The sequence below is a fragment of the Adiantum capillus-veneris genome, chromosome 26, assembly GCF_014529385.1.
Source record: "Adiantum capillus-veneris isolate H3 chromosome 26, ASM1452938v2, whole genome shotgun sequence".
Taxonomy (NCBI): Eukaryota; Viridiplantae; Streptophyta; class Polypodiopsida; order Polypodiales; family Pteridaceae; genus Adiantum; species Adiantum capillus-veneris.
The window spans coordinates 130,419,357-130,436,467 of record NC_140956.1 but is presented as its reverse complement, the minus strand read 5'-3'; the positions used below and the strand labels follow the sequence as shown (position 1 = coordinate 130,436,467).

The 17,111-nt window shown below is 46.2% G+C and overlaps 1 protein-coding gene across 5 annotated transcripts in view; it reads left to right on the top strand.

Annotated features, from left to right (window-relative positions):
• The window catches only part of LOC147424207 (uncharacterized), a 91,902-nt gene that overhangs the window by 68,558 nt on the left and 6,233 nt on the right, over positions 1–17,111 (top strand). For 3 of the 5 annotated variants that reach the window (XM_086502284.1, XM_086502285.1, XM_086502286.1), the window contains 5 exons: positions 6,867–6,920; positions 8,156–8,203; positions 8,292–8,442; positions 10,967–11,132; positions 11,217–11,286. In XM_086502284.1, coding sequence (XP_086358410.1) covers positions 6,867–6,920; positions 8,156–8,203; positions 8,292–8,442; positions 10,967–11,132; positions 11,217–11,286 — 489 coding nt within the window. The remainder of the gene's footprint in view (positions 1–6,866; positions 6,921–8,155; positions 8,204–8,291; positions 8,443–10,966; positions 11,133–11,216; positions 11,287–17,111) is intronic. The other 2 variants (XM_086502288.1, XM_086502289.1) reach the window with 2 other exon arrangements.

Genomic DNA, 17,111 nt, shown 5'->3' with positions numbered 1-17,111 from the left:
AATGAAAAAAACCCACCAGAAGGATCAGATACAAAGCTTTAAAGCAAACATAGAAGAGCGGAAATTTCGTGCTCTCTACATTGTCCATGGCACCAGAATCTAACCCAACCAAAAAAGCATGTGTACGGCCGAAGCAATGGCGGAAGCACTCAAAGATCCAGAAAGGTCTACCAAAATGTATGCCAGGGAAATGCGTGCTGAGAGCTGTAGAGATGCAATCCACAAACTGTCGCGTACGAGAACAAGACCACAATAAATGTGAAATATCCTTAATGCCTGCAGCACAACGAACACATCGCGAAGAGGCCAATCTTTTGGAGTGCAAAAATTTACCAGTCGAGAGAACCCCAACGATGCATCTCTACATAAACAATCTCTCCTTCAGAGGTAGCTTAGCATGCCACACTTTCATAACTTTATTATGCCACCATGTAACACTCATTCATATTGCATACCTTATTACAGTGTTCTCGTATCCAGAAATATGATTGCAAATGACAATACAACTTCTTTGTAGATATCAAGCGGATCGAAAAGCCAGCATAATGCCAATCACAAGTTCGATCCACCGCAACCAGCGGCGGAATGGGAGATACAGAGCCTGTCTAGGAGAGTGTTGAACAAGAGTCTGATAAAAAACCCGACTCCAATGCAAACTCTCCAATTGAAGTGAATTGCCATAGGCGTCATCTCTACCATGCCACAACAATTCCTTTGTGATCAATTTCCAATCAGCCACAAGACTCGAAGCCATAGTTACACGGAACGGGAAATCGGAACGGGGAACGATAACATGCATGAAATGCGATTCCCTATTTCGGATGCTCACGTTTGAAACACAGAACGAGGATTTGGAACGGGAAATTGGGATGGGAACGGGGAACGGGGACATGAAAATGGCCATTCCCTGTAACTATGCTGGAAGCAAGGGGGCATCTAGGTACCGTAGCTTCAAATTTACCAAAACACCACATCCCAGTACGAGGGCTGCCAATGGCGGCACACACTTTTTTTTTTTGTAAATTAGATTTGATTAATTTACAAGTGGGAAACCTCAAACTGAGGAAAACCCACGAAAAAGAAGAGGTACAAAAACCGGAGCTATATGATGCTCCGAGGGCTAGAAATAGTCAAAATAAGTCCTGTATGCTCATAAGTGAAATGCAGTGCTTGGCCAAGCGACAATTTAAAATAAGGAAACAGGGCAACGTCAATGCCTTGAGACATCAAGAGGTTACGATGGTGCTAGATGGCCCACAGAACCCAAAATCTGACCCAAGCAAAAAAGACTACAAACTGAGACTGCAGAGATTGAAGTATTCCAAAAAGCCAAAACTGTCTTTGAAAAGCGGCGGAAGGGAAACGGAGCCAAAAAGCAGCCGACACCTATCGAATGAAGGTTCTGGAGCAACGACAATCCCACAATAAGTGTAGCACAATCTCCTCCGCTGCACGACATCTGAAACAACAAGAAGGCGCAATATGCCAAAGTATGCAAGGTGCTACCCATAGGTAAAGCTCCCACCAAACAGTGCCACAAGAAAATACGTTCCTTCAAAGGGAGATGACTTTGCCAAATGGAAGACAACGTGCGCCTCCACCATAAGGATGACTTGGAGAGTGACCACGACTGATTACCATGACGCACAATCCACACATCAGATTGGAGGAGAGCGTAGACACTACCGGCTGAAATGCATTCTAAGCTGACATCGGCAAGATTCCAATCCAAACAGCAAGAGTCTTCATTCCAAGGAGGAACAGGAGAGAGATCAGCAAGCATGCCACGAATTTCTTGCCAGAGAGGAGAATAATGAGGTTGTAATCCAAAAAGAGACCTCGTAGCAGAGAACGAAAGAGCAAGATTGACGTGATCTACCACCTGATGTACCTGGCATATCCCCTTTTGAGAAAGAAAATATACTTGACGAGGAGAGCGTTGAACCAAAGTAAAAGAGAAAGCCTTCTCCAATGCAGGCTCTCCAATGTAGGCTCTCCAATCGGAGGGAATACCCAAGAGAAGATTGCCGGCCATTCCATTCCAAATGCACCGTGACAACCTTCCAATCAACAATGAGAGAAGAAGTAAAGGGACATCCAGGAATGTGTCCTTCCAGCTTGCCAAAAATGACCTCCCAATAGGTTGGCTGCCAATGACCAAAGGACAAAGTGACAATATGCGCACACTAGTGTAATACCATAAGCGACCAAGGTTGTCGTTGATCGGCAACAAGGTAGCTTTCCGAGCCAGAACATGAGTACACAAATCCAAAATATTCAGCCCGCCAAGGCACTTGGGAGAACACAACTTGTCCATAGATAAGAGCCGGAGACCCTTTTTGCGAGCTGAGCTGTACCAGAAATGCTCCAAAATAGTAGACATAAGGGAATGCAAGCATGACCAAGACCATGATAATAGAGGCAAGTAAAATTGCACATAAGCCATAAGAATGCACTGAACAATCCTGAGCCGCACATGCAGAGGCCGAGTGGACAATTTCCAATAATTTAACTTGGAGTACAAACGTTGGAGCACCCAATCCGTTTTTTGTGAAGCTGACGCGTTCTAAGTGAGGGGATAACCCAAATGACGAACTATGACATGTGGAGGAACAATCTCCCTTGGCCACAACAGCCTATGCCAATCATACTCATTCAAACGAAGCAGCTTAGATTTACGGAAATTAACTTTGAGGTCTGCCGCCGAACCAAACAAGTGAAGAGCATGCATAATTTGTTCCACATCATCATAGCGGTTACGAGACATAAACAAAGAGTCATCTGCATAAGCCTGACCAGCAAAGTGTTGCCCAGATGGTAATACGAGGCCATGCAATCTACCAGCAAAAGTCAGAACATCCAAATACATAAGCAGGGGGTGAGTGGTGATTGCATAAAGCAAAGCGCTAAGAGGACATCGAAGGCAAATGTAATCCATGAAGGCGGCCTTGGGAGATCAAGTGATCCAAGTGTAAAAGCAGAGGGTGGGTAGCAATGGCAAATAACAAAGCACTAAGCGGGCAACCTTGTTGAACCGAACATCCGAGAGACCAAGAATCCGTCACTTCGCCTGCAAGGATCCTTGAGGTCCTATTGTGAGCGTATAAAAAATACACAATATGCGCTAACTTTGGGCCAAATCCGAGACACTGCATGACATCCGCAATGTAATCCCAGTGGACAGTGTCAAAAGCCTTATCTATGTCAACTTGCATCACAAGCACATCCTGTTGTGTATACTTAGCAAATTCCATTCCCACTAGGATATTGGCCAAATTATCCATTATTTGGCGAGGAGGGATAACTCCGTACTGTGCCTGATGAAGACCTGAAAAAGATAATCTTTGATGCGAAGTACTATCATCTTGGCCAAAATCTTATAAATGACGGGCATAAGGGTAATAGGCCGCCAGTGGGAAAATTGCTCGCAGAGTTTGCGTTTAGGTAGCAATACAAGAAGACCCTCTTTCCAAGATTCTGGCAGATGCTGTGCGTCCCATGCGGCATTCATCATGAGAAGCAGAGGCTCCTTGAGAGAATCCCTGAACGAGATGAAGAATTCAACTGTGAGACCATCCCAACCAGGTGAACGCCATCTACCAAAAGCAAGCAAGGCTAAGTGTAACTCATCTTACGTAAATGCTGCTTCAAGACAATTAGCAGTCTCTGGTGAAAGGATTGGTTGCACTCGAGATAACAATAATTGACGCACTCGATGAGCCTCAATAGAGGTGGAGGGAGGAGCAGCAAACACAGTACTATAGTAAGAAACCATAGAATTAGTAAGCTCCTATTTCGTAGATGTCCAAGAGCCTGAGGGGAGCAAAACCAGCTTAATACCTTGGGTTTGTCTAGTATGATGCAGGTGCTTGAAGAATCATTTAGAGGCACACCCTTTATCCATGAGAGCCCGTTTGCGAGCGCGAGTTTGCCATTTATCAATTTTGCGTTGATCATTTTGGCGCAGGCACAGACGAGCCTGACAAAGAGCGGCCTCTTGTGAAGCCGATAAGGGTCTTGAGTCAGACTTTGACAAACCAACTTTTCCTCATGAACATCCCCACGCAGCTGACGCATGTACTGCTTACCATAATCCCGGATAATGCATTGGATACGTATGACAAAACGATACCATGCAGTATCCGGATCATATTGTATCTGATCACAGAGTGGAGGAATGACCTCATTAGCCATATCTCGAAAGCTGTCATGAGAAAGATAAGCCTTATTCATATGCAGAAGACGCTTTTGAGGAAGAGGCTGATCACACACTGGCGGGCCGAATTGCAAGGTCAAAATAATTGGAGCATGATCAGATAACATCAATGTATGATCAATTTTCATCTCACAAACAAAGTCATCATACTGTTGCGAATTCATTAAATACCAGCGGTCCAATCGTGCATAATAAGAGGTGCGCGCATTATGCTGAAAAGTGAAGTCCGAAGCATCAAGATGTAGACACTTCCACAGATCTTGCATGTACATAAAAGCACTAAGATTATCCCAAGTTTGCCTCTCAGCTCGTAGCATATGAGAATGACCAGTAGTATTATCAGAGATATTTGGTGCATTATTGAAATCGCCACAAAGCAATGCATTCAAAGTCCATGAATAAGAGCTAATATCTTACCACAAGACAACCCTATGCCCAGATGCCGTATGCGCATAAACACCACCCACCTCATACACTTGATCATGCAACATACATTGTATCACCATCCATCGACCACCGGGATCATTGTAAGCAAGAACCGGCTGTAGTTCATGACGAACTAGCATTAGAACATCCGAAAAACCAGCCAAGCTAGCATAAGCTATCCAATAACCCGTAAAATAAGAGCATTGTCCGGAAAATCCATGTTGATTGTGTTCCTGTAAAACCACTACATCTACCTTACATATGTATGTACAAAGTGCCAGGTTAGCCTCCACTTGTCGGGGTTGCATAACCCTCGCACATTATATGAGATGCATACTATATTGCTATTCATCACACCACATATGTACAAAGGGCAAAGAAAGTAGCAGCTAGGTCGACATGCCCATGGACACGTCTTCATCCATTCTGTGCAAAGGGGAATTTAGTGGTTGACTTTGGCCTAGGATGTGGGTCCGAGCCAGAAGCTTCACCTGTAACCACATCCTTATAGGAACGAACTACTTTATCCCATGCTGGTGCCAAAGATTTATTGTCATTACAAGGGAGTTTGTGTTGACCCACAATCTTTGGCTGCGGTACATAATTATGCGAAGAAGCCGGAGTTCTAAGCTTAACAGGTTTCTTAGGGACCATCCATGCATCTGTGTTTATAGCTTTCCTTTTATCTTTCTCTTTTGATATAGTGGCGATAGCCGTAGATTGCTTCCCCTTCCCTTTATCAGCCGATGAGGTGATGTAGAAGTCGTCATTCCAAGAGATCTAAGCTCAGGCGGCAACTTTGCAAGCAGGATGGATCGTGAAGTTGGAACAGTTGAAGGAGGCTGTAAATTCGGATCAGGGCATTCGGACTGCATATGCCCAAACTTACCACAGCGAAAGCATGAATTGGCAAATTTACCCCATTTCAGTTTGAAAGGTCGTTTGCCCACCAAAGGATCCCCTGAATTTACATAAATACCAGTAGGCGTGGGAATATTTGTATCGCATAAGATGCAGAAACGATTTGTATTTGCATCTAATTTCGGGGGACAAATGACCTTTCCCAGCTGTGAGGCTAACAATGGGAGAAAATGGTGCCATGTTCGAGGAAAATCCTCGAACTCAAACCCACACCGGGCATTTATGACGAATCAAACTCTGATAATCTCTGGTGAGGGCATAAGGCAAAACATGAGTCATCTGGGTATTGAAAAACAAAGGGGACATTTCAAGAAGTGTATCCCTAGCTTCAGAGTCGATCACCAAAACTTCATAGAATCCACGTGCTCCAAAGTAAACACCTCTGACTGCTTCACGTTTGAGAAGAAAATCCATCCACTGTCCCACATCTTGAGCAATAGGCATCTTGCCGGGAAAGAAGAGGATTAGTGCATTAAGAGCATATTGCGCGACAGGATCCATCAGCTCCTGCACGGGAATAAGCACTTCTTTATTAGGAGTCTGACCATCCCAGGCTTTGCGAGCATAGTCAAAATCCTCACTCAAACATTCTTTGATGATTGACATGGCATCCTCTGTAGACGTATCCATCTCTTTCCGACGCTTGTAAGTGTAGATGTCTACTGTCGTGAGCCCGCACCCTAGAACCCTAATGGGCTGCTGTCCAATTGCTAAGCCACTCACGTGCAGGAAGTCTCTACAGGCTGCACCAAAACCCTAACTCTGAGATGACGAAACTGCACGCAGTCAAGAAACCCTAGGGCGCTGATGCTCAAAGCTGCCTGTACACCCGTCCTATACATACACCTGCGCCTGCTCACATGAATCGCGCTACTGCTGCTGCACACCTGCACGCGAACAGCACCAGCTCTGTCTCTCTGTATCTCGCTACTGCTGCTGCTCACCAGCACGCGAACAGTACCAGCTCTGTCTCTGTCTGTCGCTACTGCTGCTGCTGTCTCTCTATCTGTCGCTACTGCTGCTACTCACCAGTGTGCACCCGATTCTCACACACACCCACACACAAACACACACACACAGGTGCGTGCATGCACGCACATACATCCGTACACATGCACATGCGCACGCGCGCCCACACACAGACACACACACATTTACCCACATTATCTGAAGATAGATGCATGATGCATGGGCTTGGTGCGCGTGCACACACAATAGAGATACATTTTAATTGAAGAAGAGATCTGAGGGTATTTAAAGTTATCTGGCCTTGTTCTAACTCATGATTGTGTGCGTATTTCAGCCGATCACATTTGCAGACTTCTTTGTGGCAGATATTCTCACTTCAACAGCAAAAGTTAGTGTGCAGTCTCTTTTCTTTCTAACGGTGAATGTGTGGCTGTGTGCAGTCTCTTTTCTTACTGACGGTGAATGTGTGGCTGTGTGCAATGTGTGGCACCTTGTTATTGTACAAGTAGGACTGACTGTGGTGTTAATATTAGACATTCTCTATTTTCTCATGTTGCCACCCTTTTAATACTAACCATTTGAGAAATGACTGTGAATGCACGGAATTTTTCTTGTGAGACAATGTTATTCAAGCAGCATATCCAGTTAAATACTTCTTTTGGCTGTGTAAAGAGGGCGGATACATCAAGCATGTATATGGTGATGTTTCATATGTAGTAGAGGTTGTAACATGAAGAAAACATGTTGGGGATTTTTAAATTTTTAAGCTACTGGTCATAAACAAGAAGCAAGGGCAGGGTGGGGAAACCTTCTGCCTTGTGATAATACTGTCAGAGACTCAGCTGACTTCTGCCTGCGTTCTCGAAGAAAACATATATGGAAGACGAAGGTAATGCCTCAAGGTGCCGAAATATGAGGGGTATATGAGTAAATGGACTGTGGGATAGGGGCTGCCGTTGTGAAGGTGCATATGCTATACATAACTCGTCCATGGTCATCATGGAAGTAGACCATACCATCCAAGTTTCCATGAAGCTCTGACTTCTCTTGCTCTTCAAAGTGTTACAAGGTAATCATCTGGTCTAGCCTGTGAACCAAATCTGCTGGATGGAGGATCCCTCCGAAGGATGTCAGTCTGAGTTTAATAAATTCAAGTCTTTTGTTGTTTACATGTGCTTGAAAGTTATGTACGAGCCGAGTCACCGGCGGTTATTGATGTCCACTATTCGACAAATTGACGTAGGAAAGGTTGATGTAGCTTCTTCCTGACATAGACAGAATTTAACCTAGCAACTCATTGAAGCGTTAGGAAGTCACTTTGTGTCGCTCAAACGGAAACACTTTGTGAGGAACTCATCCACTTCTGTAGGGAAATGCCCCGTCTGATCACTAGGAACGAGCAAATTTCATATGACAAAAGAACTAGGATGGTGGCCACTGTTTTCAAAGAGGGCTGAGATCTTTAAGAAGAATTCAACCAAGACTAATTGGACACTGTGCTCTTTGAAGAATTAAACATCCCATACAATGTCCAACTTTGGGCATGGTGTCGTACCTAATTGGGCTCATGCATTGGAAAATTGTGACCTTGCATTTAATTGATTGCCTGTGTTTCTTTTGTAGGTTCTATCAGACGTCGAGCGTGCAACCTGCAGAATGTTCCATGGCCAGGTGAAAACAGCGTGCTTCACTTAAAAAGCTCAGGATTATGATAATCTAGTAATATTAACTTTTATAGGGTTTTTTTGGGGTCCCACAGGTTGCTACATTGTCATGGTTTGAACCTGATTCCACGTGTGGGAGTCATTCAGTTTGGATTCCGTGTATATTAGCCCTTCCGTATCTGTGCCGCTTTCTTCAATGTCTGCGCCAGTATAGTGACACAAGGGACAAGAGTTGTGTCTTCAATGGTGAGAGCTATGTGCAATAAAAACATAAAATTCAAAATTTTGCATGTTCTTCAGAGCTGTCTTTCGTTGTCTTCATGATCAAATAAAGGAGCCTCATTCACGACCTATGCCAATTTTGTTTACATTTCTCTAGCTGCAAAACGGAACATGGAATTTGTGATACCATATAATAATAAACAGACCATTCTTGATTGAAAGATAGATCCTTTCCTTCTTTTAATGACAAGGAAAGAAAATACCACTCTTGTAATGGGGTTGGGGGCCGCCCTTAAGAGGGTTGGTTGCGACCCTGTCACAAACTGCTGACGTGTCAAGTCACTGAAGATCCGGCCGGTTGGGGCATGGGAGGGCACCACGTGCCAAAGGAAAAGAATGGATTCAACAGACTTTAGACGCTTCAAAACAACTGAACTGAAAGAGATGCATGACACACGAGACACGGAGTGGCGGAGTTCCACCCCATGAGAGAGTTGGCCCCAAACCATGGTGCCCCTTTCCGTCTCTTTATATTGTTTTAACTCAGTACAACGGCGGCACTCCTGCTCTGCAACTCCACTCGGGAGAATGCCAGAGAGTGAGCCCTGAGTTCGTATTTAAAGTCCTTGGCCATCCATAAGCAGTTACATCAAAAGCATCAAACTCAAGAGCATCTGGTCCAAAAGCTGCCAGCGCAATATCTGAAAATCCGTACAATCGCCACATCAGCAGCCAACACAAAGCGTGGACGTGCGTACATCTTCCACATCATCAGCTTGTCAGCGTGTTTTACGGAATGTCCGTACAGCCACCACATCATCATGTTCTACGCAAGACTTTTGTGTGTGTGAGTGTGTCTCCTTACTTTTAGGCCCCTTTGGACAGGGTCCCCATAAGTTGGCTGGGAGTTAGGGTTTTAATCCTAACCCTTTCTTTAATAATTGCCCCACTCGGCGAGCATCAATAAGTTGGTAAAGACTTCTTCCTCTTCTGTTTCTGCTAGGGTTTAGGCCCCTCGCCCGGGATCTGCAGGTTACCCCCTCCGATGCCCTAGGTGGTACCTCCTCCTCCGCCGGCACCAGAAAGTAGAAGAGCTTCCAACCGCTTGGGCTCTATATCTTGAAGGACAAGAGAATGCAAAGTTTAGTGATGTCAACACAAATAGCCATCATAGAAGTTTTCAGTGCCAAGATTGCAGCTCCCTCCGCCTCTACTCATCCACTAAACTACCCTGTCAGGACGCCTCTTTAGAGTAGCAGCATTGGACATAGCCATTGCCATATGTAGAGGGGATGTCCACGACCATGAGGACCTCGCTTACAACGTCCTCATCATCGGCAGATGCAAGCCATCATCACTCGCCATTGGAGGAATATTGCATGATGACTGAGTGGTCCCTCCTTCTCAAGGCAACCTTGAGCAAAGACCATTCCTATGGCTTGCTAGTTGTAGCCTGTAGCTTTAGGGTCATTCAAGAGCTTTTCGTTCTATTCTAGCCAGGGATTAGATTTTATTTCTTGTTACATTTTATGGTGAGAGATAGCATCATCAGTTGTACATCTTTTAATATATCTTTCAAGCCATCATCACCCACCATTAGAGGAATATTGCATGATGACTGAGTGGTCCCTCCTTCTCAAGGCAATCTTGAGCAAAGACCATTCCTATGGCTTGCTAGTTGTAGCCTATAGCTTTAGGGTCATTCAAGAGCTTTTCGTTCTATTCTAGCCAGGGATTAGACTTCATTTCTTGTTACATTTTATGGTGAGAGATAGCATCATCGGTTGTACATCTTTTAAAATATCTTTCTTTCTAGTCCTTGTTACTTGACATATAAATTCTTGTCTTTGGATAAGACCCATGAGTTGAAAAATGATCCTACTAATGTTGCACCTTCATAGGTAGCGGCTTTGTTCTCTCTTCTCTTTGTGGCCTCGTGGGGTGGTTGAATTCAGGTCTGAGTAGTGTAGTTCTGTATCTAATCACATGGTATAGCCCTGTTGTTCTCCAAATAAATAATCGTATGTAAGGAGAGTGACGATCATTGAAAAAGTGACAATCTTTCCATATCTAGCAAACCACAACGGAGCTGCAGGGTGTGGCTAGAGATCATATCAATAAGTGTAAATATGTGAAGGTGTTAAAATAGAGCATGATGGCTAGTGTTGCAGTGCTACCAGCGGGAGCCTCATACTTGCAAGATGAACTATATTTTTAGACAGAATTCAAGCAACTAAGAGAGTGTTTTGAGGCGGCTTTGGGAAATCATCATTGACATCGCCGAGGCTGTTGGTATGATGATTTGTATGGTCCGTTTCTTGAAATCAGGATTGATAGGCCTTGATAGGAATATGCATTGACTCTCTGGCAATACCAAGAAAGAAGACAACTGCTGACTGTGTGCGAATAAATATGAAAATGATCATGCAACAAGAAACAATATCTTTGCACTTTACGAAACCGACGTGTCTTGTTCATGTTACAATGATGCTTGTTGTAATTGTCCAAGTTGCTAGTAACTAAAGGGAATCTGTTATATGCGTGGCAGCTTTAAAATATGCCACCTCTTTTCCAGTGATTCTCCTGTCGGCTCTAAAATATCACGTGGCACTTGAGATGTGGCATGGAATGTATAGACCACTTTGGCTCCTTTCTGGTCTGATAAACACTTGCTTTTCCTTCTACTGGGACATCAGGCGGGACTGGGATCTTAAGTAAGTAAAGTTGTAGAATTTTTATCCCTGTTTACATGGTGAGAAAGTTTTGTGTATTTTCTAATGATTCTGTTTCGACTGTAGCTTTTTCTCAAGCCTCTGCAATTCAAAGTACCCTCTTCTCAGGCCCAATTTGCTGTACAGTAAACATTTTGTATGTTCATCTCTCTGTTCTCTATGTGGGTATCTGTCTCTTTTGGTAGAGTATTATTAACAAACAAAAGCACAAAGGTAAAACAATCCATAAAAAGCTCATACCACATTTGCTTCACTTACAATCATGTATGCCTACGAGGATGCACTATACTGGGGGATCTCATGCCTTTTGATCCATCCCTCCATTTAAATATGCTCACGACACAGCTCACAGCTCTATTAAGTTTATATGTACTCTCTAGCTTTGCACAAACAGCTGGGACTAGTGGAAAAACCAATGTTAGGTCTATGCCAACAAAAAGCTGGTAGGATAATTAGTTCTTTGAGACCAGGGCGTTAATCAAAGGACACAAACTCTAGAGTAAGGGGAACTTACTGTGTTGTAACTCGTGAGAGCATAGGTTGAATTTTTCTCTTACTTGTCTTGGGATCGGTATCGGGAATAATATGAGACATTCTCTAGCGATGGATTGACCCAGGCTTGGATGAGAATACGCCACTTATATTGTGGATCCCACCATTTGGCACATACCCCACTTTTCTCTAGCAGATACTGGATCAGCCACGTTTATCACATCCCACTAAACCACGATCAGCTCTGGCAGGATGATCCATAATGGCTCAAGAGTGTTACGGGTGTGCCCGGGACACTCAAGGAGGAACCTTCACCGAGAGGCCAAGGGCCCGCAACTTTGAGTTCGCGGGCTCGGATTGTCGCGTCCTGCTGACTTGAGTCCCCTTTGGCGGCTCATGGAGGGCTCATCCAGAAAACGGCCGTCGTCACATATAGCTCGATGTGTGCAGGAGCCTTCTCAGCACCGCGCGTTGAAAATTGAAGTTGGGAGTGCGGAAGCGTCTTTTAGGATCTGTTGAGCCGCTATTCGGGCATTGAGCGCTTGTCCAAGAGGTCCTTCTGGAATCCTCGCCACTTGGGCAAACTTGAAAAATCACCGAAATTGCCCCAGACCGCCCGGTCGGGCCGAAATCTGCCGACAACCGTCGGTCGCGAACGAGGAGTCCCTCGGGCATGCGTTCATGAATGTGCATGGCTGATCTCAAAGAGGATGCTGAGGTCTCCACGTGGAGTACCTAAATGTCAAAATCGGACAACCGGTCCGCGTGTAGCGCCGAGCCGACGCTCGCTGATGAGAACCGCCGACGGCCCCGTAAAGCCCCGCATGCGAGCCGGGTGCCCCGATTCACTTGGGTCTTTAGTCCCTATGCTAGATAGACTCCCTGTATACCTCCACGTTGAGAAATGGAGGGGGACACTCCGGTTGCCGGGCGCTTTCAAACCCAATCATGTGTTCGTCGTAACCAAGACGGTGAGTTGAGGAGAATGTTTAGGTCAGGACTATGGCCCATCGTCCATCGTTCCTATCCGGGTCCATCGTGCGCCCCGCAGAACCCGTGTCACGGTTTGCTGAGATCAGGTGTTCACCATCCGCCGTCACCCCAGAGGCCTCCCGCTCGAGTGAGGCCCAACATATACTCTCCCCCCTGCCCCCCCCTTCCTCCCACACACACACACAGAGAAAACTCTCGTCCTCGAGAGTAGCATTGTTAGGGTTGGACTCTCCCCGGGCAATGCTTTGGAGGGTGTAGAACGTCGTGCGTCTACTTAGGCAAAAAGATGGGCTGCTTCTGAGCGGTCTTATCGAGAATTGGCAGTGTCTATCTCATAGCAGCTGTGCTGGTTTATTGGCAGAAATTGTGAGTACCAAGTCCGTGCCTTCCTCATGTGGCCCTAGCGTTGAGCTGTCTTAATGGGGGGCTATCCCCGAATCTTTGTGTTGAAAGAGATGCATGGACTGCTCGCTCGCGGGCCTCCAGCTTTGTTGTTTTGCACGGTCCCTTCCTCTGAAGTATCCTGCTGGCTGAAGCCATCTCGAAACTCAGTGCTGGGCCTGTGAGTGTAGACCAAGCTACAACACCCCAAGTGTACTGGCTGTCGTGCAGTCAAGTCCCACAGGCAGTGCCATTGTCTCAAGTGGGTGGTCACAGGCGGCACATATTGCCGAGAGGCCGCTGTGCACAAACCAAATTCCGACTGCAGTAGCTCGATGTGCAACTAGCCACTGGAACATGGAGACTCGCCTCGGCTGCCTACAAGTGCTCTTAAAATCTTGCCAAGAACTCGGACGTGAGACCCTCCTCCTACCAGTGAAGCTCTGCAGCAAGACGAGCCTCTCCTCGCTATCAGTATGTGGCGACCTAGCCGAGTTGTGTACTGGAAGAAAGGGATCCTTGGGTGATCGGCTCGCGTAAGGGATCCCACCAAAACCACTCCCCCCCGGTCCCATTGCACTTGCACCGAGGGGTGGCTTTTCCAAGCCCACAGCCGCCAATGTCCTGACTCAAGATCTGACGAGTCAGGGTCAATGACACAAGTCCTCCCAATGATGTCCATACCACTGATGCCCACAACTCTAATCCTCTAAAAGCGGCACTCAACCACCTCTGGTGCCTCGGCGATGACTCTATGAAGGCAGCCCTCCCTCTATACCTCGAAAAAACTGTAGGAACCTGTATTTGAGCAAGCCCTGACTGAAATGAGGACCTCCAATCGCGTGAAGGCCCCCATAGAGTAGGGAGTTGTTGGCTCCACTGTGCCAATATAGCCTCTATAATATCCTGACACATGCTCTATGCCTCTCTCATGTCGTGCAGGTGAATGTCCCGAATCTCCTCCAAGAGTACTGTAAACTGTAGCCAGTCTCCAAAATTACGAGTTGGACCCTCTACCATGTGGCCCCAAGAGACATGAGGTCCGCTATCAACCATGTGGCCTGGTTGTGTGCTGACCATAGGGTTCCAAACTAGTGGCTGCCCCAACTGCTCCTCAATGCATGTGGGCTGGTGCTGCTCAAGGACACCCCGCAGCTCTCTCAAGACCGAAGCAGGCTCGTAGCAAAGCGATCCTCCCATCTCGTGCTTATGCCTACTCTGCATATCTCTAAGAAGATCTAACGGGTGGAGGGCCACATGAGCCGCCCGTCTGTGGGACCCCGGACCGAATCGGGTGTAGCAATAGCTCCTTCTAGGGCTCCTCCACTGGAAGTAAGTCCTCTGACCACAAGCTTCCCAAGGAGGGCTTTACTCTACCGTGCTGGGTCGATGATCCCCAACCCTTCCTGAGAGCAAGGTAAAGTAATGACTTGCTAGGAAACCTTGGCCTGAGCGGACTGAGTAGCTTGTCCTGACCTCAAGAAGTTCCTGATCAACAACTCCAGCTAGCTGATGCAAGAACTGGAGAAAATCCAGTAAGACATTCTGTACCACATAGCCAACACCACCCGGTTGGCCACCACAACCCTGCCGGCAAGATAAAGCTGTGCTTAGCTCCGATCGAGCAGTTTCCTCCTTATGCAAAGGAGGAGACGAGCAATCTTCTGCTCTGGTGACAGATTCAAACCAACCTAAGAGCCCAAGTAACGTATTGGTATCCCTCGAGGAATCCACCTAAACTCCTCTTCAGGCGACCAATCAGGCAAGGGACACTACCAACTCAAAAGGCCTTTGTCTTTTGCCATTTGATCAATGCTTCCAATGCACAATGGAACACCTAAGAGATTGCTCACACCTATGCAAGTTGGCCTCCCGGGCCTCCAAAAACAGGCCTGAGTCATCAACAAACTCAGCATCCAGGAGCTCCTCTCCCCAAATAGGCAATTGCAATCCACGCAAACGAACCTCCTGTGAGGTCAAAAACCTGCTCATTGCCTCAGCATAGAAGAGGAACAGGAAGGGGGCAAGAGGGCAGCCCTGTGAAACCGAGCGTGTGAGCATGAAACGTTCCCCTCCTCCCCCTACCAACAACACTTGATTGTGTGCACGCCTGTAGAGAGCTAGCACTCCCCTAATCCATGCATCTGAAAACCCCATCCGACGCATAGTGCCCGCAAGGAAGCCCCAGCCAACTATGTCGTATGCCTTCTCAAAATCGAGGAGTATCAGAAGATCCTCTCCTCGGAGACGTGCGAGGGCAGTCGCCTCCTAGAAGGTGAAAATGTTGTTAAGGATGTTGCACTCCTTGACAAAACCCGTCTGCGTCTCATGTATAATGCTCTCAAGTAACAACACGATTCTCAAACTCAAAGCTTTGCTAAAATTTTGTAGGCGGAGTTGAGAATGGTGATGGGTTGCCACCGTCGAATCTCATCCAAGGAGCTTGCCTCCTTGGAGATAAGGTAGATCAGTCCCTCACCCATGTTGTCAACCATCTCCCCAGTATGCAGAATGTGATGGTAAGCACAACAGAGGTCTCGACCAAGCACGTTTTCACAAGACGGGCACCACATGCCAATAGAAAAGAACAGACTTTTAGCACTTCAATAACAGCCGAGCTGAAAGAGAGAGCACACGCGAAACGGAGTGGCGGAATTCCACCCCAGAGAGTATTGGCCCCAAACCTTGGTATTTGGTACTTCTTTATATTACTTGAACTCAGTACCTTTACCCGGAAGAGTGCCAGGGATTGAGCCCTCTGCACTTATTTAAAGGCCCTTGGCCTTGAAAAGCAGTTTACATGAAAAGCTTGAACCTCAAAAGCAACTAGCTCAAAAGTTGGCGCCCAAAAAACAAGCAGCGCGTTTTGCGGAAATCCGTACATTTGCCACGTCAGCATGTCAGCGCAATCTGCGGAGCGTCCGTATTGTTGCCACATTATCAACTGCTACACAAATCTCTGTGTGTGAGTGTTGGTCTCGCTTTATTTTAATGTCTTTGCATTAGTTGGGCCCCATCGGATGGGCTCCCATAAGTTGGCGGGAACTTCTCTTTAAAAATAGGCCTCTCGGCAAGACTTTGCAAGTTGGCAAAACTTCTTATGCTGCTACTGCTTCTTCACTTAGGGTTTAGGCTCCTCAGGCATGATCTGAAGGTTGGCTCCGTTCTTCAGTGACTTGAGACGTCAGCAATTTGTGACATTCCCCCTTCTTCAAAGAAGGTAATCGTCTGCGATTATAGCAAATCTACAAAACAAGTCAAGTTAGCTCAAAAATTTTCGAGGGTCATTCCGAGGGACAATCTGAGGGACAATCATTTTTCTCATTCCAAATTAGCATAATTAACAAGGAATTGCCATTTTCAGATTCCCCGTTCCCATCCCAATTTCCTGTTCCGGATCCCCGTTCCGTGTTTCAAACGTGAGTATCCAAAACCGGGAATGGCATTTCATGCATGTTGTCGTTCCCCGTTCCGCGTTCCAATTTCCCATTCTGTGTTACAATGCAAATTAAAGCTCTTGATTTCTTGGGTAGTTGGGTTCCCAAAAGAATCTCATCCAATAAGGAGTCTCATTCGAGATCGAAACTCTTGATATCCTGGGTCATTGACTTCCCAGAAGTTTCTCATCCAATAAGGAGTATCCAGTGGTTGGCACATCACAATGCTCACATATGCATGTTACAAGACACAACAAACAGCACCGCTGAGCACTGCCCCGAGACAAACGGTCTGCGGTATAAAGCTACTCAGCAACTACCTCGTCACTCCCCCCGTAAATAACCTAAAAAGGTCCGGGCCATGAGTTCAGAGGACTGGTACAACCAAACGGTCCCCAGACGCCTACGTCGCTTGGAGGTTCAAGCATACAACCAAACACTCCTCAGACATCCCGTCTGCGCTGTTCGGAGGTTTTCCAGTATACAACGAAACGCTCCTCAGACATCCCGTCTGTGTCGTTCCGAGGTTCAAACAATACCAAAACAACATTTCTCACTACTCCTCCCGGGAGTAAATCACCAATCAATAAAATCAGTATTAAAACCAGAGTCAAACAGTTCAAATCAGCACCAAGACAGGTTTAAAACAGATAGCATC